Consider the following 26,123-nt stretch of genomic DNA (forward strand, 5'->3'; position numbering starts at 1 on the left):
TCCTGCTTCTTGCTATTAGAGGAAAAAGAACTATGTTAGAAACAGCTACTTTTCCATTGCTTTATGTAAGCAGCACTGAGGGCTCCATAGCAGAATTCAAGGGTGTTCTCTTGAGGTTTTTGTGTTTTCAGTAATAAGCCCCTTCAAAAAGTTCTTCTATCCTTTTAAAATGCTGAATTAGTTGACTGGTGATTTAACAGTTCTATCTGTTCCTACTTGCTCTGCATGAACTACTACAATGAAACTACTCAAGTTATGTTGTTCCATTAACCTTTTTTTCATCTAAACTGAAAATAATTTTCTTGAAGACCTCCTGTTGCCCTGAAAGTTCAAGCTGAACATTTACTGGTTTGGCTTTTCTCTTAACTGTCCTGCCAACACATCCCCATGGGGAAATATTTGTGATGCAGCAATTTTGGAATTGAAAGAAGAAAATCTGAAGATGTGAACTAGGATTTAAGGGAATAATTTTAATGCCAAATGCTATCTACAGTCAGAGCTGTAAGAGAACAGGCGTAAGATATGAGGAGGGAAAAGGCTAGGCCTCTATGTAACCAGGAATCACAGAAACAATTTTGTTTGCCTTTTGGTCAGTGAGTGGTAAATAAACTCCCAGCTGGACCCCCCAAATATAAAGATGAAACATCTCCCATTTCAGTAATATGAAGTGCTATGTCTGGTGTGTTGGCTCAGAAGGCAACTGGACAAACTGATCAAAGAAAATTTAATAGAGTCTTAATAACTTAAGGAAGGCCTTACATTCTTTTCAAAGTTACTGAGTTGCAAACTATACAAAGCTATCATAGTCCAGTGCAGTATCTCTAGCTACATATCCTGTTCTTGCTTTTGTTCCTCAGCAGCCACTCCTGGCCTGAGGGCTGTGCAGATGCCTCTGCTCCAGCCTGTAACAGCCATTGTTACCCCTGCTGTAGTCAAGGGGAGAACTGTTGCCCTTCCTATGAAGTTCTCTTAGGCAATTTTCTTTGGATCATAATTTGCTTTCATCCTGCTATTGCTTTCTAAATCTTGGAATTGCAGTTAATCACTCCTGGTATTTTTCATTCATCTGTCCTTCTCTGGGTGACTAAATTGCTTTATGTTACAGTTCTCTAGACCCTTAATGTGCAAAAGGCTGGCTCTTTCACTGAGCATAGTGATCCCCTGTTGCCCTCCATGGCACCTTGCCTGCTGAGACAGGATGTAGGCCAGCCAGCTTAGCCCTATCTCTGTCCCATGTGGAGCTTTCTTCACCCACCAGGAACTGTACTGGATTTCTCTCAGCTCCAGTTCTATGAAACCAGATCATCCCCTTACAAATATCTTGAATGACTCAAGTTACTGATTTGTGTCCTAGAAAGCCTTATCATAGTAATTAACACAAAGGAGTATGTACTCTAGGATAATTTAATATTTCTGTAGGGAACAAAGGAAACCGAAGTCAGCTACTCTTATCCTCTGTGTCTATAGCTGTGGACTTTACTGTATGAAGACCTCAAAAAGAAAATAATTCCCACATAAGTTGGGTAAAACTAGCTAATTAACCCCTCATATTTTCATTCCTTGCTAGAATAATACTAAAGAAGTTCAAAACTTTTTTCTAAATTGTATGAAATGATAGCTAACATGCTTCATTTTCAGTGAGGAAGGGAAAACTACTGCCAAAACCTCACTGCTGAGAGCAGCACTGCAAATAGTAGTGTGGTCCAGTATAACAGAGCAGGAACTCACATGCTTGTAGCTGAAATTCTCCTACTACTGAAGAATATCACGGTTGGTACAGGAATAAAAATGTTCTATCACACCAGAGGTGAACAGAGCTGACCAGGAAGTTGCTACAGCAAATGCACTTCTGGACAACACTATGAATGTACTCCAGCTCCAGGGAATAGTAAAAAGCAGACGTGATCTAATAAGACACTTTCACATAAGTGTGAAGTGTTTCACTTCAAGCTGGAGATGCTTAAAACTGAAGAATGGCTTCAGCAGATTTTATTCTAATTTAGCTTTACAGCAGCTTTTTTCTCGACAAGCCCAGCTTTATTCCAGGCAGTGACATTAGCATAATGTTATTAACAGAAATGCAAGCAACATAAAATGATGATTATTTCCAAGGCTCAAAGTTGTAACAGCAGAAAGAAGTAATAATGCAGAGTTTTTATTTATGTTAACAGTCTTTTACAATTCACACTCAATAAAGCTAGAAGCCATTAGGTAGATCCTTTTTTCTAAATTAACCTAGCAGTTTGAAAAGGGAATACAAAATGAGTTAATAGCCAGAAATCTAATGATATCAATACATTAGAAATCACATGCTTCCTGCAACGAGATATATATATTCCTGAATGAAGTCACACATAATCACAGAATTTCAAATTTAACTGTAAGCCAGACTATTTTCCTATCCCATAGCTATTAACAAAGTTCATGAGGTGCAAAATGAGTTTATATGAAAACAACATCCTTCATTTACAATGGTAATATGTTCCTACTTAGTCCAAAGTATCTGGAATCTTACCAGTCACTTTCATTCCATTTTTAGTCTGCTTTGATCTGTCAATGTCTCTAATTTTAAAAAGCTTTCCATGTTATACTTTTAGAAGTGTATTTTTGTATTTAGTTAATATACGTACATATATATATTAAAAATAGCTTCATTATTTGACTAAGTAAAATGCAGAATTGGTCTTAACATCATTATTCTGACCCCTTTAAGAAAAGCAACCATCTGTATTTATAATCCATATGGAATCCTCTCCTAAAGTACTAAAAATACTCAATCCTCTCCTGAAATAGTCAAAGTAGCTGATAGTCTTCCTGTGAATAAAAATTAAATGGTTTGTCCTCATAGAGATCACTGTAAGAAAGCATTTGCAAGTGCAAATGCATCTGCACAGCAAGATAACTGTTTTGCTCAGGAATCCTTGAAAGGAAAACACAACCTAGAAAATATCTTGCAGCATTTATTTGACTAAAACTAATGCCAAGAAGACTTTTTGATAATAATCACATTCACTAGCACTACCAGACCATTCATGCTAATATGAACTCTCAAGCAAAAATATTAAGTAGAAGCTTGTTTTAAGCAGGTAATACTATTGTCACTTCCCAAAAAGACAACATTAAGAACCATTTATAGCTATTAAATGGTTTTGCCTTCAATAGACCAAGGTCTAGTACACCTGATCAGGAAAGCAATTTGCAGAAAAAACATTTTGCCCTGTTACAGTCATATGCCCTTGCAGCAGACGTACTTGATATTTGGAAATAAAAATAATCAAATAGATTCTAATACGGAAACGCATTAAAAAAGCCGCGGGAGAAGATGATGTACCAGCACTGCTATTTGTTAACACAAGAAAGAGTTCTCATGTTAAGGGCCCAGTGGCTAAGGATATGTGAAAGAGCTGCTGACAGGCCAACAGCTCACCTTACATGTGTCCAGAAAGTTCTGGAAAGCAGAAAAGCTGATAATGTTGCACTAAATACTAACTAAATATTTGGTATTGGTCTCTACTCCATTACAGAAACATTTGTGTATCAGAAGAAACACATTATCAAGTTTTTATTTCTTGGAGATGCTGTTGGACCTGCAAGAGAACAGACAAAAATATGATTAATTGATCCTGTAACCACACACAGGGGACACACACACACACACACTTGCCCAAATAAGCCTTTATCTGCAAGACTACATACCATCTTAATGTCTGGCCTTCTGGTTTTTTTGTCATTCAGACACCGCTCAGCAATTGAATACATTTTATGAATTGAAGGTACATCCCAGTCACTCATCTTTTCATCAACATAATCCTCAATAGTTGCTTCCTCATCCTCAATTTCATCCTTTATACTTAACTACAAGAGAATTTTAACCAACAAGCAGATAAACATTTTAAGTATCTGAACAGCTTGTGAGAGTATAAATGAACTATAAAATTTTATTAATTATTTTTATTGTATATAATTTTAATTAACACAACATCATACAGCAAATTTAAGCTGCACCATACAGATTTAACTTTGTTCCACTTTAAGGCTCAGTTTTCTAGTATTGTCTCCTTTGTAAGAGAAGAGGTACAATCAACAAAATATCTTATGTTTACTTAATAACCCACAAATATGCAAGCTTAAGTTAGTATAATTTTTTTAATCACTTTTATAAAGCCTCTTTCTGTAAACGAATGTCTGTCTGTAAACTAAACTCCTATCTCCAGTCTCAGTGGCTGCTGTATCTATTGGAAACTTTTATTCTGAAATCAAGTTTCAAATCTGACTGGTTTAGTCCGAAAGTCCTCAGTTCCAACACACTTGAAATGTGTTATCTGTAATCAAACATACTGTTTGAGGAAGCATAAATAAATAAATAAGAGGCAATGAGTAGAGGCAGATCTTCTGCCTTTGTCTATGGATCAGTCTGAAATTGCTGACCAACATTCAAATACCTCAAAATTTTCCTTTCAAGCTAAGGATGCCATATGATCTTACAGTGACCATTCTTTTTATGCTCCCAAAAGTACATTACAAAGATAAACTGTACCAGCCATATTCCTTATTAGATCCTATCTCTGAAAAAGCCCACTTCAAAAAACCCAAGTTCTCCAAGGTGTTTACAAGCTCAACATGATAATTATTATGCTACTCCAGAAGATAGACCTTAGAAGGACAAAAAAAATCTATTAATACACAGGTATTCCTAAAGCTGTGGAAGAAAGTGATTTATACTGTTCCAAACAGTATGGAACAAAATCAATCCAGACCTCAATGCTGTTTCATACTTAAGAAATAAATTAGTCTTTATGTAAAAGTTATTCTAGGAAAACCTTGGATTAAGTAGTTCAGAACTTAATTTTAAGCTACATGAAAGGCTAAATTATGAAGAGTCTTGTAAGGTTTTTAATTCAAGAGAGTGAGCTCTCAGACATTAGTTTCCTAATTAGACTGAATTACTAACTGAATAGTAAAGAAAAGAAAATTCAACCCACCTTCCAATCTGCAAAAAAAGCCCTTACATTTCCAACTTCACTAAGGTTAAAAGCATAAGGTACTTGCAAATGATTAGTAAAGTTGAAGAAGATGGAAACTGATACGGAATCATAAGGAAACAACTGAGATGAACAGTTCAAAATGTTTCAGGGAATGAGGAATTATGAGGGTATATGAGAGGATGCTAATAGAGTACAATGGTATTACAATAAGAAGCAGTACCAAAACAAAGAATTCCAGTATCAGATTAGATGACGACGACCTTGAGGGCTGAACAAATCTACCAGCCAAGAGACAAAAGTTTCAGCCTCACCTCTAAGACAAAGATTGACATAAAAGCTGTTTTCACACCTACATATTTTGATGACTAATTTGATTGTCTCAGAACCTGTTAACTATGATTTCACATAAAGTGATCCTGGAGCAGTGGGAGGGGAGGAGAAAGAATAAAGAACATACCAGCAACTGTGGCTCCCGCTTTTCATCTGCTGGAGGAAGACCTGTTATTATTTCTAGTAAGACCTAGGAGGAAGAAAAATCAGAACAGAAGATGAAGCCCAGAATAAGCCTTAGCATATATATGATTTGCAAAAAGGAGCATGACCTCCAGTCTGTCAACAAATACTCCCAGGATCTGTGTTTGTCCAAAGATTTCCTATAAAATTAATTATCTTTGCTCCTACCTTTATTTTCATTAACTGTTATTAGCAGTGTGGCTTACAAATTTCAACACAAGTTATTCTCACCCTACATGGTGTTCCTTCACAGCAAGACTGAAGGATTTCCAAACTGTTCAGACATAGTGTTGGGCATACCTGCCCGTGAAACTAAATGCTATGAAGGAAGTGGTCAATAGTGAGTAGGGTCTTGGATCTATTCAGAATGGATTCATTATTCTTCCAAATAGGAAGTTCATTTCTTTTTTGTACTCAGCTCTAAGGCAAATCCAACATGGACATTGTATTTTTGGTGCTGAATGCTGTAAAACACAATAATTTTGGACCATTTTCTTGAATTTTCTTTTTCAGTCTGAGTTACACTTTTGTGCAATACCATGCAAACAGAAACAATGTTCTACACCACTTCAAACTGCATTTAGCTAGAACTTGGAATATTATTTTACTCTGGTCTTTCATGCAGCAAATGAACATATTCAAATGATTTTAAAACAATCAAAGTTTAGAAACACTATCTTAAGAAAATATCTATTGGGAAAAAGAAAAATTATAGACCAGAGTAATTATTTAACTTCAGATACTTGATTTTGTGTGCTCTTATCATTTACAAAAGAAGTCATACACTGCTTCCCACATTCTACTTACTACTCCAAAACTGAAGATATCAGATTTAGGCGTTATCTCTCCTCGCAGAGCTTCAGGTGCCATATAGGCTGCTGTTCCAACAATTCTTTCAGTCATGATTGTCTGTGTGAATGTTACAGATGCTCTTGCAAGGCCAAAGTCGGAAATTTTGGGCACATATGTATCAGTTAATAAGATATTTGCACTGGTGGAGAGGAGAGGGAGGGGAAAAAACAAAAAAAAAAGAAAATTTTCCAAACAGTACGGTAAATAGGTTTTATGACAAACTAATAATTCTTTAGTAACCAAATGCAAACTGGTATTTTGACTATCTTGAAAGCTAAGATATTTATACATTATTCATATAACAAATTATGTAAATTTGTTTTGTTGGAAATGGCTCATTTTCAAAATTCATTGCTCTAAATAAAGGAAGAACTGACTGCAAGATCCATCCATGTTTTTTCTTGTGTGTGCATGCATGCGCCAAAAAAAAAGGCAAAACAACAAAACACAAGGAAAAAAACTAGACACTCCCCCTACTCCCAAACCTTAGAAATACAAAACTTTCTTGTAACAGACCAATTATGTCACATTTATGGTTTGGCTTTAAGAGGGACAATAGAGAATACTTAGCTCTGATCAACTTGTACTGGATCACAGTGTAATTCTTATAGTCTAAATCTCTGCTCAGAACTAACAAAAACAGGCTTTTTATACCTATTATCTAATACTATGTCAACCATGTGCCAAATGAGTAATAATACTCTTATTCTTGTCTGGAAAGAAAACCAGATAACTTATTACTGCCAGAATAATGTATGTGCTGTGTTTTCACTTTACCCCCAGCTTTTATTCTCCTTTAAAAAAAGCAACCCTGACAAATGAGGCTCATCTCAAAGTCCTTAATGCTTTCATTGAATACTCAGTGGAATGAATTACAGCAGAAATCTACTGGGTTTTAAACTTGTACCATTTAGAACCATTTTAAAATAACTTGATTTAATATTTATGTAATCTTCATTTTCTGATCCCCTTAATGGATCTGTAAGAAAGCCACACAGCCTGATACAACATATAACACTTACTAGAAAGTTGCATTTCTAACTTCCCTCTTGTTCACCAAACTCTAACAAAATTAACACAGCTGTAAGTTACAATGGATCATGTGATGTTAGAACTGCTGTAAATATGACCACTACAAAAGGCCAAACACTTGTCAAGGCATCATCCACCAACTGGTCTCCTGTTTAAAGCTCAACTTCTTAAAAAAAAAAAAAAGAGAACAAGATCACAACTTCATAAATCTCAGCTTCTTATCAACTTGAGTCAAGTCCAAAATGTGGTCATTTTTTTGGATACACCACAAAAAGCACAACAAATGCAAGTTTCAAGCTTCAAAAGAGAAATGGACTATTTCCTAGGCATAACTAATCCAAAAAACTATGAACGACTGTGAGAACATCCATTAAATCAGGTCCCCTCTAGCTTAGAGAAGCTGTTCCAGTGCCTGTGTGTTTATGCTTTTCCCATGTCACAGTAAAATGAAGACTGAAGTTAATCTTCTTAGATGTTTCTTCATCTTAGTGTTATCTGGGAGTGGCAGCACTATTAACAGTACCAATCTAATTAATTGAACTGTTCATACTACAAGCAAAATGTTATCCAAACAAAAAAACCCCAAATCCCAATTCTCTAATATGATCAACTCACAGCAGTTAGAAGGGTAGAGTAAGGTAAAAGTGCATCCCTTCCAGTCTTTACACTTCTCCAGAGGCTTAAGCAGGGAAGAAAGAAGAAATATAAACTGTCAAAGCAGCAAGCACACACATGAGGCAGCTGAAGCAAAAGCTTGTTCCTCACAAGCTGAAAGGTCACAAAACTGAAGTTGCCTGTATTTAGCAGAGTTGCCAGAAGCCAGAAAGCTATTGAAACATTCCTGCATGACACCCAATTGGTCAGTGGCTCCTTCTTAACCCTCAGAAGAAAGGTATTTGGGGCTTTTCTTCCAAGATTTGGGCTGCTTTTTAAAAAAAAAACAGTAATAAAAATCGTAATAAACTGTAGCAGGAAAGGGGAAAGAAACAACAACAACAAAAACACCAGAAAAAAACCTACAACAAAACACTCGCCTTTTCTGAGTCTGATATCCATAGAAAAAAAACTCTGGTATAACAAACAGTGAATATTTATTATCATTGAAGAACCCTGAACTTCATGAACCTGACTGAAGTAATTTTACTGTACTCATAAAAAATAGGAGTAAATCAAAGCATACACTCTGAAGAAGTGTTCTAGGAAAAGGGAAAAAAAAAAAAAAAAAAAGGTGTGTTTCATCTGAGAAATTCCCTGTTTAAAAATTAATTGTTCTTCAACAGCAGCTTATTCATTAGAAGCAGGTGTGAAAGAACGGGACTTTGTGTGTTCTCACTATTTGAAAGCAACAGATTGATGATACAAATTACAATTTATATATTACATTTGTAACACAAATTACAATTACAATGCAAAACCTCACAACTGAAAAGCTGTCTGGTGCCTGAGGGAGCTGGCAGAAAAAGGAGGCTCAGGGGAGACCCTATTGCTCTCTACAACTGCCTGACAGGGGGCTGCAGCCAGGTGTGAGTCAGTCTCTTCTCCCTAGGAGCGAGCAATAGGGCAAGAGGAAATGGCCTCAAGTTGTGCCGCGAGAGGTTTAAATGAGGCGTTAGGAAAAATTTCTTCACCAAAAGGGTGGTGAAGCAGTGAAAGAGGCTGCCCAGGGTGGAGAAACCAGTGCTGGAGGTATTTAAAAGACATGTAGATGTGGCACCTGGGGAGATGGTTTAGTGGTGGACATGGCAGTGCTGGGTTAATGGTTGGACTTGATCTTAAAGGTCTTTTCCATCCTAAGCAATTCTGTGGTTCTAGCCCCATAATTATCTTTAGAAGTCTGTACTGGTCATGTCCTTGTAGCACAGACAAGATTGTAGTGATGGATGTAACTTGCAGAAGATTGTGCCCTTGACTGAAGCAATGCTTTTTGCAGTTTGTTCTCTCTAAAATTATTTTAACAGGGGAAAGGCAAAGTAGAAAAAAAGAAAAATGAAGAAGTGAAAATGCAGCCAGCAATAGTCTGGTAGCTTTTACCTTTTAATATCTCTGTGAATATGACTATTTTCATGCAAAAAGTTGATGCCATTTGCTGTACCTTGAACAATTTTACATCTTATATTCCAAGGAATTGGTGGAGTTTCATCCTTGATTAAGAAGAGAGAAAGGCAAGTAAAAATCTGAAATATATATATATACACGCTCACATAAACCAAAACAAATATACAAAAACTGCCCAACCCAAAAGTGACTTCTTGCTATGTTTTGTTGTTTTCAAGTAGATCATTAAAAATATTACCAGCATACATTTCTTAATTGACTTGAGCAGAAATACATGCATTTGTCACATTGCGTTCTCTCCCTGCATTTTGCCTTAGATTAAGTTGCCAGTTACAAAAAATGTTTTTGGTTAATGTCCGACTCTGACCCTCCGAGGCCAGCTGCTCTGCAAAGACCTGTCTGTATCTACCACACCTCCCACTTCATACTGGCCCCGATACGGGAACCTTCAACCTGAATCAAATAATTCAAAGTAATCCACAGCTTCTACTAACAACAAAAAGTCAATCCTCCAGTGGTTTTGGATTTCTCCAGAGTTTAGCTTTATTCATGCTACTAACTAAACCTTAGAAGTAAGGACACCTACATTTCAAAACCACTTCTGAATCTTGTCAGTGACTAAGGGAAGAGGATTACAGTATCTCACCATTCTATCACTTCCCTCGCCTGCTCAACACCCAGACACAGAGATGACACAAGCAAGAGTCTGTGCATCAAACACATCCAGTGAAGTCACAAAATAAAGTTATCAGCAAGAACACATATTGAAGTAAGTACATTATTCCCCTATCTGATCTTATTACAAAAAGAATTTTTCTGATTTATAGATTCTGATTTAGATTCCCTGAATTATGTCATAAATTTGTCTCTTCCTTTTAAAGGACACAGTTATTTCTCCTTTACCTTTCAATTATCACCAATCTTTTAAGCTCACTTAAAAGATAATGGCCAAAGTTACATGGATGAACATTTTCATATATATCCTTGTTAAGCACTGCTCATTTCTACAGATAAACTTGCACTGTCCTTAGGTAAGACTTAGTCTCTGTTCTGCACTAATTCCGTTAAAAAAATAAAATAATTGCACATGCAGCAGTGTATGCAAGCAAATCAATCAATCTAAACTGAGACAGCAGTGCTACTGAACAGAGCTAGTCTTTTCCCCAAGCACTGCTACTCATTCTCATCATAGCACCACTTCTTTCCCAGTGGGGCAGAAGTATTTGTGCAGCCCTACAGAGGAAATGTCTCCAGGTGAAAATTAAATATTTTTTTCACAAAGTATTATTTTATCAGCCTGATCAGTTCCCTAGCCCAGATCTTTCTCCAACAAATAGATACTTGAACCAGTACAATCAGAGGATCAGTGCAGAAAAAAACCACAAGCCAAACATTTTTAGGTCTGGGGACATGGGTGGTTGAAGTATCACCAATTTAAAATGTTCACCAGATTACAACCTCAGAAGCTGCACCTGCTTAGTATAAAGCAGATTTTTGGAACTCCTTCAACAAACTAACACAGACACTAATCTACTATCTTAAGTCTGGCTTACTATTGGACTGTGTGTCCTTGATACAGTTTCCTCACCAAACCAAAGCAACTTATTATTTATTTAAGGCCAAGGCTAAAGATACACCATTTGATTAAATCAGAAGCATTACACAAAACAATATTTTTTTAAAATGAAAGTGACATTTACTTAGGTACTTCAGAAAGAGATAAGCAGACTGAGCATTGTATTATAACCACTACCACAAGGACGATGAACAAAGAGCAATTTCACAAAGCAGAATCTCAGGAACTAGCAGAGAACATGCCAGTATCAGAACTGGGAACAAGACTGCAGCACCCTCTGCACTGCCTTACAGCCTTACACAGACACAGTCAGTCCAAATTTCTGTGACACTTCAAGTACCGGTACATGACATTGTATTGTCTGCCTGATTTGACTTTCATCTATCTAAAACACTTGTACAAAATCTTATTGGAAGAATACTTGTGGTTTTTTCTAAAACACAAGAAGAAAGTAGTAAAACATCATTTGGCCATCACGGTCCAGCTCCATTTGAAAGACATTCCACGGACTCCTAGACTTTAGCAAAGTAAGGCAAATGGAAGCTAGAAAAGATTTCACTTACCAGACAAGCAAGTCTGTCAAGCAACGAACCATTGGGCATATATTCATACACCAGACATGGCTGAGCACCATCACTTGAGAAACCAAGTAATTCTACTAAATTTTCATGCTGACACCTATTGGGAAAAAAAAAAAAAGGCAGAGAGAACTTGATTCCCAGTTACTTGTTTCACCTCTACTGAACAAAGCCAGGATTCTGTGGTGATGCTTTAAAACAAACAAAATGTGATTGTGCTGTATAAGAAACATTTTTAGTTAACATGAAAATCACTATATTAGAAAGACAAAAATTGTATAATGATGTACTCACTTTGCCATTATGTTTATTTCTTGCTCAAACTGCTGTTTCAAGTCCTGAACACTAACATCGACCATCTATAAAAAGAAGTATTTGACATAAACATCAGTGGCCGTAACAAAATGCAGTTGTTCATTTAAAAAAAAAAAAAAAAAAAAAGGAATTGTAAGCCTCTTAGTTAGGTGTTTACAATACATTTTCTACTCAGTTCAAGTATCAGAACATGACTTTTACTTCCTTGGAACATTGTATTACTGGTCAAATGGACCTAGTTTCAGCAGCCACCAACCTACTCCATTCACTGCAGTTACCCCCTAATAGCACTCGCTCATTACAAAATTCATTATTCACACAAACCAATGAAGACTAAAATTCTGTGACAATACCTTTAGCTTGTGAATCTCACCCATCCTCATCTAAAATGGAAACCTCCTTAGGATCCCTTCACTTCTGCCACTTCTTGAGGGTGGGGTGGAAGACAACTGGGGGAGCAATCTGCTCTTCCCAACAACCCACCTGAGCCCCTCAAAGGAGAGCTACAGGGCAGGCAAGAATTAGCTTCTGCTGACTCACAACACTGATGGGGCTAAGGATAAGGTTCTCAACCCAACTAACGTTTAACATGGTGACAACACTTTGAAATGCCTCATTCAACACTTTCCACGATAAACAAGATAAACAAGTCTGTACTATAAAGTCATTAAAATGAAAAATTCTCAGGGCAACTCACAGCAATGAGCTTCTTGACAGCCACGTTTCTGCCACGGATGTAGCCTTTGAACACAATGCCAAAGCCACCTTCTCCCAGTTTATTACCTCCAGCTGATTCTGGTCGGGCATCAAAATTATTTGTAATGCTTTCCAAGTCACGAAACAAAAAATTCTGGAAATCTGAAAGACATTAGCATTTAGCACAAAGCTACGTGTTCACTTAAGGAACAAGGTCTCCTGCTTCAGTTCTCTTAAAACAAAAACTTGCCACCACATAAAACCTGACACAGTGGAGCCCTACCTCCAGTTCTGTGATGAAAATACCAGGAAAACAAAAGGAAGGCAGATAAACATCTATAATTAGCTATGCATAATTTTCTTCACAACTAGCACTGCAGCACGATCTCATTGTATTTTTATTCATACTCATAATACAAGTAGTAGAAATTAAGCATGTAGCAGATCGCAGAGAGCCACACTGCCTTAAATATAAAAAATATACCAAGATTACATCATGTTTCTGGCAGCAACCCAGAAGCAGACCTTTAGGAAGGAACAGACCAACCACACACTTTCCTAAAATGCCTTCTTTAGTCATCTTTTCTCCAGCATTCTTTGTCATTTTTGACATACAAAATCTAGTTTTAAAGCATAAGATGCTGAACAGTCTATAAAATAAATCTTGGAAAAGGGCAATGGGGTTATGTGCGGCACAAAAAACTGCAACTTAATTAACAGTTAAGTTTTCCCTCAAAGTAGGCGACTTATTGGCAAGACGAAAGATGCTGTTTCCCACAGATGCACCATGACAGGAAGAGGCATCACTCTCATGCATTGCTACGATTTATTTCACATGGGGTGAAGGACAGATCAGAAAAAAAAATATTACTGAATTCTACCAAAGTAAGTGTCTACCTGTGTTACTGGACTGTGAGCTGCTGTTTTCTTCTCTTAAGTAGGAAGGATCTGAATGTTGCTTCTCAGTACTCTGAGCTAAAACAGGCTTTACAGACGCCACTTCTTTTTCCTGTACAGGTAGCTGTTTCTCATGTATAGGCAAGGTTTCCTGTGAAGAAAGAGGTAATGTAACTTCTTGTGGCATCCTTACAGCTTCTGAAAAGGGAATTTAGAGAAAGTGTTAACTACATTAGGAACCAGAAAAAACTAAGTAATATTAATGCCAATATTTTTGAAATTTTTGAAAATTAGAAGACACGTAAATATCACAAGGTTATATTCTGCCACCATGTGTAAACTTCAGCACTCTTGTTGAAACTTGAAACTCTTATTTAAACTGTTATTACAAGTGATAGAAAATGGAAAATACATCCACTTTTGGTCATTTTAACCTAATCCTTTCTTATTTTCAAGTTAGTGTGAAGCTCTTTAGCATCTTAGAAAACTAAGAACACAGTACAAAATGTGCAAGAGTAACAGTTACCTGGAAGCAAAAGGCTTGCTGGTGCTAGGAATTGATTCCTAATCAGCAGATCCACAAGATCAGCAACTGTACAGTTTGTGGTTCCCCAGTCATAAAGCAATTCACATGTGGGGCTCTTTCCCATTTGTACAAATGCCTCAAATCTCCTTAAAAGATAAGACCAACATTAAAAAAAAAGTGACCTCAAGAAGCATGAAGAGAAAGAGATTAAAGGCAAATGACAAAAAACAATCCACATTACAAAAAAATTCTGAATGTACTGCAAAAATCACAAATCTTCTGAAAGTACAGCCAAAAATCCCAACACATGCAAAATCAGGGAAAAACATGCAAAATACAGGAAAAACACATATACATGGCTTCAGCAGTTTGTTCAGGATCCATAATATATTGGCACCTCGGACTAATGTCAGAAAATGAGAATGTCAGCCAGAGACAGAGAGTAAGTCAGACCCAGATCAAATGGAAAAGTAATTGCTTTGCATCCATCTAGCATTCACATCCCATTTTGAATATTTTGAGATGGGCATTAAGAAGAAAATGAGATCCAGTATTCTGACTGATTTAATACTATTACTGAAAGACAAAGAAAGATTTAATACTAACATTACTAGAAAAGACTGGAACCCCAAGGTGATACATACAGCATCTAAAAATCTCATAGTCTTAGAAACAGCTTCAACTAGGATTCAACAAGTCCTTCAAGCAATGACGTGCTCATACAATATTGTGAGCATTACTTCTCAGGTAAATTTGTTGGTTTTAGGCCTCGGGCTCCCCACGTCTGTTGGACATTTTCTTGGAAACAGTGAATTAGGAGTTACAGTCCAGCTGTCTCTTGGGCACAATAAGGTCAATGTCTGCTAGTCTTTAGGCTACAGAAAGTTATGCCACCAGTGCTGTATTGCTAAAAATACCTATGTCTGTAGCTCTAATTAATCCTAATTTCCTTACTCAATTTTCTGCGGCTTGCCTAAAAACTGAGCTGCAGAACAATTAGGAGTAATTACCTTGAGTTCCCTAAGGAAACGGGACTGTAAGACACAAGTGCCCACCGGCACACAAAGTGCAGCAAGTTACAGTAATGGGGTGAAAAACGGGAGTAACGTGGTATTTATGTCAAACGGGCAATGCATGAGTTTACATTACGGGACTTTTATGTAGGACCTTATATGCACTTGGCTGTATCTGCTTTCACCGGAAGGGTTGGTTATATCCACCGCAAGTTTCTTCCACCCTTCCTGCGGGTCGATGAACTCTGCCAGCCGCCTCACGAGCCCGTAGCTCAGGCAGCGGACGTACGTGGAATCCGTCACGGGCTCGCCCATCCTCCGCTCCTGCTGGGACACAGGGTTACCCGCGCGGTTCGCCGGGACCCGGCCGCCCGAGGAGGCGCCACAGCCGCCCCCGCCCTCACGGCTCCGGCAGCCGCCCCCGGCCCGCCCCCAGCGGCGCAGCTCCCGCCCATCATTCCCGGCTGCGAGCGCCCCCTGTACCCCGCAGCCGGCGGCGGGGACCACCCGGACTCCCCTCACCGTCACCTCCTGGCCGCGGCACCCACGATCCCCGCGGGCCCCGCTCCTCATCAGGCGTTACCAGCGCGCTGCTTCCCCTGCACCTTTAACCCTTCCCCTTTAAGGAGGCGGGGCCCAACCCGGGTGGCGCTGACGTCACCAGCGCGGTGAGGACACAGCGGAAGCGCTCTCCCACCCGGCCTTCCCATAGGCGGCCCGAAAGGTGCCCCGCCTCCAGCCCGCACCATGTGCGGCCGCGAGGAGGGGGGTTCGCTGCCTCGTTCTCTTTCCCCGCGGGCCTGGGGAACTTGGTAACGTCCTTGGGCCCCTTTCATGGGAGGAGGAGGAGGAGGTCGTGGCGCCCCCTGGCGGCGGCTTCCGGAGGCTGTGGGGGTTCCCGCTTCCCTGCCTCCATCCCTGCCTGCCTCCATCCCTGCGTCCCTGTATCCATCCCTGCCTGCCAGCCTCCCTCCCCGGCTTTCAGCAGCCTTTTTTGTAGCAGTTGATTCTATTCCGCCCCCCTGCCTTTTTCCTCTCCGCCCGTCGCAGGTGCGGCGGGTCTGGGCGGGAGCGGGGAAGGCCGCCGCCATGCTGCCCTCCTTCAGTTACCTGACCGAGCACACCGGCTTCCGCGGCACTATCAAAAACTCTCCGAGGGACTTCGCAGTGACTGAGCTCGAGGTGCCCGAACTCTTTCTTAGGGACGCCCGCCCTGAATTGCTCCAGAAGACCAGTGAAGCGCCGCCGGGCCAGAGCAGCCCGTGCCCGCGGCAGCACAAAAAGCGGAGGACGGAGCCCCCCGGGCCGGGTGCCCCTGGGCGCCCCCGCGATGCCGCCCCCGGGCCCCCGGGGCGCAGCCCAAGCCGGGCGGGAGGCGGCTGTGCTGCATCCCCTGGCGAAACTGAGCGTGAGGGAGACCCCGAGCTGCAGTCCGGCCTCGGGGAAGCCCCTGTGTTGGAGTCCTTACTCGACAAGCCCGTGAGCGAGCTGCTCAACAAATTTGCCTGTGGTCTGAAGGATGCGTGGGGCTTGGAAAACGGTGCGGACGCTGGTACTAGGGAATTCTCGCTAGGACGTAGGCTGGACAAGAAAATTCGAGCTGATTTACACAGTGCCGTTAGGCAGAAATTCCCCTTTCTAGTCACTGTTACAAAAGACAATGAAATGATTGTAAAAGGAAATCCTGATTACAGAGAACTTTGTCAATTAGTGACTGAAAAGGAAGCAAGTGATTTCTTTAAATTTTTAGATGCAAAGATAGAAAATTCTACATTTTCCTTTGAGCCTGATGGAAACAAAGAGCACAGAAAAATAGTTCATCACTTTATTAATAGAAAATTTGGAAAGCTTTTAGAAACAAAATCTTTTACTGTGACAAATGTCAATGATCAGCCAAATATGTCAATAATGGTACGTTTTCGAGAAAAAAAATGGTCCAGAAAAAGGTCTGCTGGTGGTTTTCAGGAGAAGCAAGATGTTTATACAGGTAAATACTACATTTTTAGTGAAGATGGCAGGCATTATGCTGTTCTGTAGAAAGACTGAAACTCAGGATCATTTTTGTATGACACATAGGCCTGGTCAACCCATTGTTTATGTTGAATGCATCATTATCAATGCAGTGGTGTTGCATCCCTGGAGAATTAAATGCATGAATCAAGTTACTGTAGCGATTTGACATAAACTGCTTGGTGATAATGGTTACAATTCTTTTGATTGTAGCCACTAACTAACTAGGTGGCGTTCCCAGTGTGATAGCTTTCCCTTGAAAGTAATTGTGGGATTTTAGGAGGTGCATCTAGATACTGAACAAGTTAGTAAGGTCAAATTTGACTTACGATCTCATTCTTTAAAGCAGTTTCTGGTACAGAGAATGTTTCCTGCAATACACTAATGCATGTTTGTTGAATTGTGTTGCATTTTATGAGGTACTATTTTTAAAGGTATCAGGGGTTTTTGGTTGGTCTGAGTTTTGTGTAGAGTGTTGTTTTTTTTTTTTTCCTGCTGTGCTGTAAAAGTCCCATTTACTTTAGTTTTGTGGGGTAGGAGGACAGTTTCTTTGCCGTTTCCATGCTGTTACAGTTTGAGGGGAAGAACCTGCCCGTCTGTCATGGCAGAACACTGAAACATAAAGGCAAGTTCCTAATAATTCTGAGATGATTTTTTCAGCTTTCACCCTTCAGAAAGAAAATCTAGAAACGCTAGAAGCAATCGGCTTGTTGGCAGCTGAACTTGATGTGCTTCCTTCAGACTTCAGTTACACTGGCATCAAAGATAAGAAGGCTATCACTTTGCAACCGATGGTTGTGAAGAAGGTGACTCCTGAGAGGTACTTAGAATCTGGGTACAATCAGTTTAGCACATAGTTTTTTGTGTTAATAAGTATCAACATGGTATGGTCTCTTGGAATGTTCTTACTGATTTGTCTTCCCTTTGCCTGTATAGAGCACAGTGGATCTTTTGTGGCTTTAGGGAATTGCAGCTTAGCACTGAAGTCAATGGTAAAATTCCACTGCAAACGGGACTGTAAGGCTAGTTGTCCAAGAGATAATTAGCAAAACATTGCATTAGTGTTTAAATGATGAAGAAGAATAGGTAAATGCATCCACACAGCAGGAGAATAAATAATTTTTATAAATAAGCAGTTATAAAGTTATTGAAATATTGCTTAGAATTTAAGCTCTTATGCTGAAAGTTTCCTTTGATTTGAATGACTTATTTACACATAAGAACAAAGAGGTTGAGTGGATATTTTAAAGGGCAAGTATTTGAACTGTCAGCTATGTTTCCAATTACAAGCATATGTGAGCACACCCAGAGAATCAGTGCACTGAGTTTGTTTTTGTTAAGGCTGACTGAGAAACAGCAATTGTGTTTTGGAGTCTGCTAGAGCACATTACCTTTTCTTTTCCTTTTCCTTTGTCTTTAATGAAAAACAGGTTTTGAAGAATGAAGAGTAAAAAAAATGACTAGTTTTTCAATTTAAAAAATCAAAAATTCAGTGCAGTTTCTTTGAGAAAGTTTGATGAATTGCTTCATTCCAGCATCTGTCAATATCATTTCAGTGCCAATGATGCAAACATTTAAAAAGCATTTCTGGTTTATAACTAAATTTTAAGATTTCTATCTCTGCATTTGATTTGGTTTTCTTATAATAATTGTTTGACATCTCATTTTAATTTAAGTGTTTTTGATATCAGTGCAAAGGCGAATAAGACATTCCTTGGAAGCTGTATAGCTTTAGTAGAGGATGGTTCATAATTTCTCCCAATTATTTATTCAGGTTGAAAGAAATTGGAAACAAAATGGAAAAAAAGGGCATGAGAATATACAACATCCGTTCAGCATACCAGCACCTCAGACTTGGTCAGCTGAAGGGCAATCACTTTGACATAGTTGTGAGAGATCTCCAAAACCACAGTCATGACTCTTCTGCAGATTTGAAGGACAGAATATCTGAAGCAATGGAAAATGTTGAGGTAAGAAAGACACATGGTTGCTGATAATGAACAGAGTTTTAATTCTTTGCTGTTATAAAAAGTACTTTTGAGGAAAATGTTTGTAATAGCACAATAATGGCAGTATTTCCCAAGTTTGGTGCTTTTTGCAGTTTTATGTCTTTCCTGCATTGCTTAAGGGATCAGGAGTAAAAGTGCCTTCCAAGGAGGGACCACAAGTGAATTGATTCTGTGTTACAGACCAGAGACCCCAGAGTGGTGCAGCAAAAGGCAAGAGGAATTCAGTAACAAATGAGCATGGATGTAAGAGCCATTGGTGCACAGACCTGAGGCCAACCAAAGCGATGGGTCTCACTGTGGCAGATGAAGGGGGAAAATGTACTTACACATCTATATAATGTGTATGTAATGCGTGTATATGCATGCATATGCTCAGTGCACATGACAGCTGGTTGCCTTTTTTGGTCATGTGAGGAACATGCTTGGTTGGCTTGGGTGAAAAACATTATTGGTGTGAATATATGTAGAAAGTCCATTTCTGAGAAAGAAGATTCCCCTGAAATGCAGTGGATTTTGATTCTGTTTTCCTTAGTCCCTGAAGAAAACGCCTATCATCAGACATTCTTAAACTACTAACAAAAATAAAAGCAAATAATGGAAGGGAAAACCTGTAGATGTTTTTTACAGTATTGATTTTCCTGCTCAATCTTTCTAAGTAATAACTATAATATAAACTGCTTTAAGAAGATTAATCCAGGAATAAAGTCTTGAATAAAAACTACCCAGTGTGCAAAAGCAAAATACATTACATGTATTTTAGAAATTAATTTTATTATTGAGAAAAGCATTCAGCTGGTACTCTAATGCTTTCTTCTCTCTGCTCCATCTGACTTGTTTTGTTTTGCTATTTGGAAAATGAACACAAATTCCTATGATTGTGTGCCTTGCTTTATTACATTTACCTTACTGGTCAGATGATGTGTGACAAAACAGGATATGTATTAATCCAAAAGATGGATTTTTCATCTTCTGTAAAAGCAGAATTGTGTATGGGACCTACAGATGCCCAAAGATTATAAAATTTTAACTGAATAACCATTTGAAAAACAAATATCATATGTTTTTGTTTGTCTACTCTATGTATACTTACTATTTTCTAGAAAAAGGTGTGCTCCTTGGGTCACATGACTGTGATTTTACTTCTCACATGTGACCTAGAACTCATCAGGAGATTTAAAATCCCAGTTAGCAGAAGTGCTCATTCTTGACCTTTATATTGCAATAATAATAGAAATTATCTCACGTGAAAAAGATTAGTGTTTTTAAGAAAAAGTATCCAACAGTGGTTACTGTTCATTACCTGTGCTGCATTTGCTTGAGTAGAGATTTCATGATCTGACATATTTAAAAAGCTTAATTACTTTGACTTGACCTGTAGTAGTATTTATAATAATTAACTATATAGAAATAATTTTATTTCATTTACTTGTGATCTTTTTAATGATGTGAAGACAATGGTAGAACTTGATAATCTTTTTAGATGTTTCTAACTTAAGTGCCAAAATATGGTAATGAATTATGAGTTATGCTTTTGTTCCATGTTACTTCTGATTTAAAAGTCCTGGTTTTATGCATTTTGAATGTAAATATAGATGTATGTGTGTTGTATGCCTGGTCTTATTAATCATGTTGTACTTTCATGCATGTAGCATATTTATTTATTCTTTCTCATTATAGACAAAAGGTTTTGTAAATTACTACGGACCTCAGCGGTTTGGACAAGGACAAATTGTTCAGACAGATCAAATAGGATTGGCTTTACTGAATGAAAATATGGTATTTCCATCTTGTAATTTGGGTACTTACTGTCAAGAGAATTTCATATTACTGTTGCAATATCTAGCACTGGAGTTGACCTTCTCAGTGAACAATTTCATTTGTGAGATAAACCCATCTGTGTGCTGGAAGCAATTGCTAGATCACAACATAAGCATGAAGCTATTCCTACTGAAAATAAAAACCTTTTTTAAACAGCAAGTGAAGTTTTAAATAGTTCTGGGGTGATAGTTCTGTCTGTGATTGGAATGTGATTGGGATTGTCATCATGCCACTTGGCAGGAAAGTGGTTGCATTCCATAAAGGGTTTGAACACTGAAAAGAATCAGTCTTCATACAGTGTTTATTCATGATCCTGATCGCCTCCAAACTGTAGCTTCTTTATTGTGCTGGGGGTCTGTTTACTTCTTAAAAACACACATAAGTTCATAAGAAAGGATTTGCTTTTTCAATACTGCAGTAATTTATTTTCTATATGAAAGAGATTGCTGCTTTCCGTTATTCCTAGACTATTTTCCCTAACTCTCAGTTCTGAGCTTATTAAGTAATAATTCATAGGATAAGAGTAATGTACTTTTAAATGTATGTGGTATAGTATTTGTCACAGGTGAAAAGACTAATCAGGCACTACAAAGTCAAAAGGATACTTGAGTATCCTTTTCTTCTAATCTTGTTTTGATTCTGAGAAAAGTCAGGAAAACTTATCTTTCAAATAGAAGAGTCAAAATTTGAGGGCAGCCCATAAAAGTTACTATTGATGTATCTGACATCAGATAGCAGTTGAACCAGGTGCCAGTCCCTGAGGAGTAATGATTTAAATCTTTAGTTTTAATGTAGTTACTTTAATTTAAAATAGGTAGGAACTTTTTTTTTTTTTAATATTAAAAATGTGCCAGTATGTGCTTGCACAGTCCAGTACAGAGGAGGACAAGAGCCATGTGTCGCAGGTTGGTAGAAGTACTAGCAAATTGAGCAGCTCCTCTGATGTTGCAAGCAGCAGAGATTCCTATAGTTGTCCTTGTCACAGTGTCATCTGACCTAATACAGATTTAAAATCTGTAAATACAGTATTGAAAAAAAAAAAAAAAGGTTGCCCCTCTGTATGAGACTGTGGAAAGTGTTCAGTGTAAATTTTGCATGAAGCATGCAGGATGGAAGGAAGGAGCCTTCCTGTTCAGGATAAAATGATGACAATTTCAAGTGGAGAAGTTTGAACTGGATGACCAAGAAAGTGACTGGTTTCTCACAGATCTTTGAAAACTGTCTTATGTTTTCTGGGTGACTAAAACCTGTTTTTAATGTGAGAAGGGACACAACACATTGTTCTGTGGTTCATGGGATCTTCTGTGAAAGGGAGAATTTGACTTTGACACTAAAGAACTGATTTAATTTTGAGAGCTTGCAGAATATGTTAAGACAGAATTGGATGCATGATTATCTCTTTAGCTGACAAATAGTTATATTTAACTGAAAAAAAAAATTATTCTTTTAAGGTGAAAGCTGTGAAATTATTTTTCACACCCGAAGATACTGATGATCCTGTAAACAATGCAAAAAGATACTTTCTTCAAACTGGTATGTCCACTTAAATTGTCCATATATTTATGCAGAGTTGATATTGTGAGGTAGTAAGGTGTTGCTGCACAGGGAGATACTTTTTTTTCCTACTCTTTATGCCACTTACACTTCATTCTGTGAAACTCAACAGAGTTGCAAATGCTGTATATCATAATGCTGGAAAAGACTTAAGATTTATCAGAGGAGTTTTGGCCTCCTTCCATCTGTCTGCTTTTGGATAGTGAACTTCTTCTCCCTAGTGAGGGAAGTATACAGGAATGTGGCACCCAACTCATACTCAGCACTTAACACATCTACTTTCTTTCTTTCTTGAACTAAAATCAACGAAGTATGTCAAAGGCAGGAGTGTGCTAAGTAAAGTGCTCTGTTTGCCATATTTATTGCTTTTATCATTTATCTGAACTTTCTCTCCAATTTGAAGTTGCTCTCAACTGCAAATATATTTTTCTTTTAAAATATTCCACACCTATTAGCCTGCTTATCACTGTAGATTGACATAACAACTATGATATATAGCTTCAAAAGACAAAGATATGTTTGGTTTCACAAAAAAAATGTCAGATGAATGATTCTGTTCTGTACATGGCTGTATGATGCATGGAAAAACATTGACATGGACCCTGAAAGCAGCTGCTTGCCTTTTCCTGAAAGCAAATGTAGAAGTCTGTGCAAAAGGCTTTGTTAGGTAATCACTTGTAACATGAAAAAAACACCATAAAATTTTAAATATATTTATACAATGTAGCACAAATCCAATTAAATGTATTTTCATTTTGGTTAAGGATCAGACTTCCCTGAGGCCAATGTAATTTTTACCTTTAAAATAAAGACATGTTTTTTACCTGCTGTGAAAAACATATTTTCAAATGACAAGAAGTAGAGATTTTAATGTTCTTTTATAGCTTGGTTTTTACTTTCAGTTACCTGGTTCAAAAAAAGCCCTTGGAGTGATAAAGTAAGTTTCTAAAAAAAGATTTTTTTCAAACTAGGCCAAATAACTGAATGACAGGTAATTTAATTTATACTGCATGAAACAGAATAAAATTCATGGTTCTGTGCTGGTAGGCATATGAGATGAAATTTGTCTAATATGACACATTGAAGGAAAGGAAATAATCAAAGCATTGAGATAGTAGACTGACACCTTTTTTCCGTATTTGATTATTTCATCTTCTTAAGTGTCAGGTAATATTTGAAAAATCAGGGATAACTGACATGGTTATTTTTGTTTATATCAGAAGATGCAAAGGGCACACTTGTGATGCTGCCAGAATTTAAAGTAAGAGAGAAGATGCTGCTACGAGCTTTAAATCGCTATGGTGTAAATCATGAAGGTTGTACCAAAGGATGGCTCAACATTCCTCATTCCTTGCGCATATTCTATGTCCATGCTTATTGCAGTAAAATTTGGAATGAAGCAGCATCATATAGGCTGAAGACTTATGGCTCAAAAGTGGTTGAGGGTGATCTTGTTTTGGTGGAAGAAAATGATGAAAGCATTTCCCTAAATGACAAGGTGAGTCTTCCCAAAGTAGTTCTTGTAAAAAGAAAACAACAACAACAAAAAACCCCAAACAACTTAATGCACTTGAATACATAAGCAGACATACTCTAATGCCTTTATTTTGGTCTAAACTGGTAACAGTTGTTCAAAAAATGCAGCAGTCTTCTTGGTAAAGTAGTAAAGGGCAAGGTACTTTATATTAAGCATATCTTAAGATTTTTTCATATCTGAGTTTATTTCCCTTGCAGTAGTTAAATAACCTTAGTATTCTTTGCAAGTTTGTGAGTACAGTGCATAATTCCTAAAATACAGCGTATGTTTTTACTTTTTAAAAGGTTGGTGGTTTTTTCTTCTTAAATTTCTTGTCAGGTCCACGTAGTCACTGCTTCAGAAGAATCAGCTAACAAATATTCTATATACCAAGTAAGTCTGTATGAAGAATTCTGAGTTGTTGATCTCTTTATTTGATTAAAATGCTTTGTTTTAAATAATGTGACTAATTTATCTGGTGCAATCTTCTTCCCTGCCAGAATGCTCATTGAAGAAAACACATGTGAACTAATCTTCACTCTCATAACAAATTTACTTGGTAGTGGAAATAAATACAGTGTCATTTGCAGCATGGCAATATTTATCCTGAAACTGAATACTTTGGAAAAGATTTCAGTCTTCTGGGAAAAACTTTCAGAAGCAGTTGACGTTCTAATTTTTGAAAGTTTGAGAGTGTAGTTGTGAAGTCTTGCATGGCAACTGAATATATGGCAACCGAATCTCTTTACTGCTGTATTTTTCCCAGCAAGCAAGAAAATTCATATTTATATATTTCTAGTTTGTTTTAGGAATCCTAATACATTGATTATTTTTTCTGCTTTAATTACATTCAATATACCTGCCATGCACAGCTTCATTTCACAAGAGAAACTGCTGGTTTACTATTTCAGGCCCCAAAACACAAGGCTTGAACACATTTAAAATGATCACATTTATTTAAAGGGGAATGGGTGAGCGTTACCTCAAATACATTTGTTTTGTTTTTTCCTTTGAAGGTGGTTCTTCCAATGGTGGGACATAGTATCAAGTATCCGAGTAATAAAGTTGGACAATGGTACCATGAAAGACTTTCTAAGGATGAGCTGGAGTTGTGCAAATTCAGAGTTTCTCCATTACAGCTGAATATACCTGGATGCTACAGACTCATTTTGAAAAATGTTCAGAATCTCTCGTATTTTTTGGAAGGTAGTGAAAAAGAGACCAAAATTGAGGACAACCATCTGAATGATTTGAAAGTCTCTCTTCATATATCATTTGACCTTGATCCTTCATGTTATGCAACAGTCTGTCTGAGAGAAATAATGAAATGTGACTTTTAAGATTCCACTTAATGAAAGATTGCAGGAATATTGTACACTGTTGATATTTTACATGTAATGCCAAGAACATAAGGGTAAATAACAGGTTCATGAACAGGAAAAATCTGTAGATTGAGATTCATACAGATTAGGAAAAAAAACTTTACCAAAATCCTTTGGAATGTTTCAAAAACACTCCAAACTCTAAATGCATTGAATGCATTGAAGTAAAACTCTGTTACACCAGGCAGGTCTAACAGAACGTAAGAAACTGTGGGCAGCCAGCATGAATTTCCTATTTGCATAGATATCTGGCTTGAAAAGTTAAGTCCTGGAAAAGCATTTGCAGGAAACAAATGTATGTTGTAATTTATAGTATTTTTTAAAAATGTTTTATACTAAATGCTATTTGAGCAATAATGTTACAAGTTTACAGCCTAAAGGTTTCTAACTGAAAAGTTGTTGTACCAAGGTTTGCTAAATATATTGTGTTTTCATTGTGTTCAGGTACTTAGTGTTAAAAGATAAAAGTCCTGAATCAACAGTGACAAGTTGTCTGTTGCTTTATCAGACATTCGATGAATGCCCCAAATTAAGTTAATGCTGACAATTCCAGGATTCAGTAGTGCATAACTGGTAGTGCCTATTTCAATAAGCTCTGCGAGATCAGGCGAGTACTTAAGATCACTGAAAAAACATTTATAATAAAACCAAAACCATGTAACATTGTTTACAGGATGCAGACCCTGTTCCTGTTACTGTGAAGCCTTATGGTAGCACAAAAAAATATTAACCAACTTTGGAAAAAAAAAACTTGTCTATTTTCTTCTTGATTAAGAAAATAAAAGGCAGTTAACTG

General features: G+C 37.7%; 2 protein-coding genes across 10 annotated transcripts; one reads left to right on the forward strand and one right to left on the reverse strand.

Moving 5' to 3' along the window:
- Window positions 1-2,133: 2,133 nt before the first annotated feature.
- Window positions 2,134-16,229, reverse strand: IRAK4 (interleukin 1 receptor associated kinase 4). 7 transcript variants are annotated; one of them, XM_032107916.1, is made up of 12 exons: window positions 16,149-16,229; window positions 15,193-15,362; window positions 14,026-14,171; window positions 13,500-13,697; window positions 12,604-12,764; window positions 11,886-11,950; window positions 11,577-11,691; window positions 9,414-9,523; window positions 6,306-6,489; window positions 5,443-5,505; window positions 3,697-3,855; window positions 2,136-3,587 (listed from the first exon to the last, which is right to left on the reverse strand). In XM_032107916.1, the coding sequence occupies exons 2-12, from the start codon at window positions 15,351-15,353 to the stop codon at window positions 3,555-3,557; spliced, it is 1,395 nt and encodes a 464-aa protein (XP_031963807.1). In that variant the 5' UTR covers window positions 15,354-15,362; window positions 16,149-16,229; the 3' UTR covers window positions 2,136-3,554. The 7 variants fall into 7 exon arrangements, with proteins under 7 accessions (XP_031963808.1, XP_031963807.1, XP_031963806.1 ...); XM_032107915.1 differs by lacking the exon at window positions 16,149-16,229 and adding an exon at window positions 15,567-15,705; XM_032107914.1 differs by lacking the exon at window positions 16,149-16,229 and adding an exon at window positions 15,561-15,705.
- On the forward strand, window positions 15,772-26,123 carry PUS7L (pseudouridine synthase 7 like). 3 transcript variants are annotated; one of them, XM_032107908.1, is made up of 8 exons: window positions 15,772-17,025; window positions 17,709-17,868; window positions 18,823-19,018; window positions 20,735-20,833; window positions 22,327-22,408; window positions 23,650-23,927; window positions 24,285-24,338; window positions 24,962-26,123. In XM_032107908.1, the coding sequence occupies exons 1-8, from the start codon at window positions 15,873-15,875 to the stop codon at window positions 25,283-25,285; spliced, it is 2,346 nt and encodes a 781-aa protein (XP_031963799.1). In that variant the 5' UTR covers window positions 15,772-15,872; the 3' UTR covers window positions 25,286-26,123. The 3 variants fall into 3 exon arrangements, with proteins under 3 accessions (XP_031963799.1, XP_031963800.1, XP_031963801.1); XM_032107909.1 differs by lacking the exon at window positions 24,285-24,338; XM_032107910.1 differs by lacking the exon at window positions 20,735-20,833 and having other exon boundaries at window positions 24,962-25,351.

Source organism: Corvus moneduloides, chromosome 4 (assembly GCF_009650955.1).
Source record: "Corvus moneduloides isolate bCorMon1 chromosome 4, bCorMon1.pri, whole genome shotgun sequence".
Classification (NCBI taxonomy): Eukaryota; Metazoa; Chordata; class Aves; order Passeriformes; family Corvidae; genus Corvus; species Corvus moneduloides.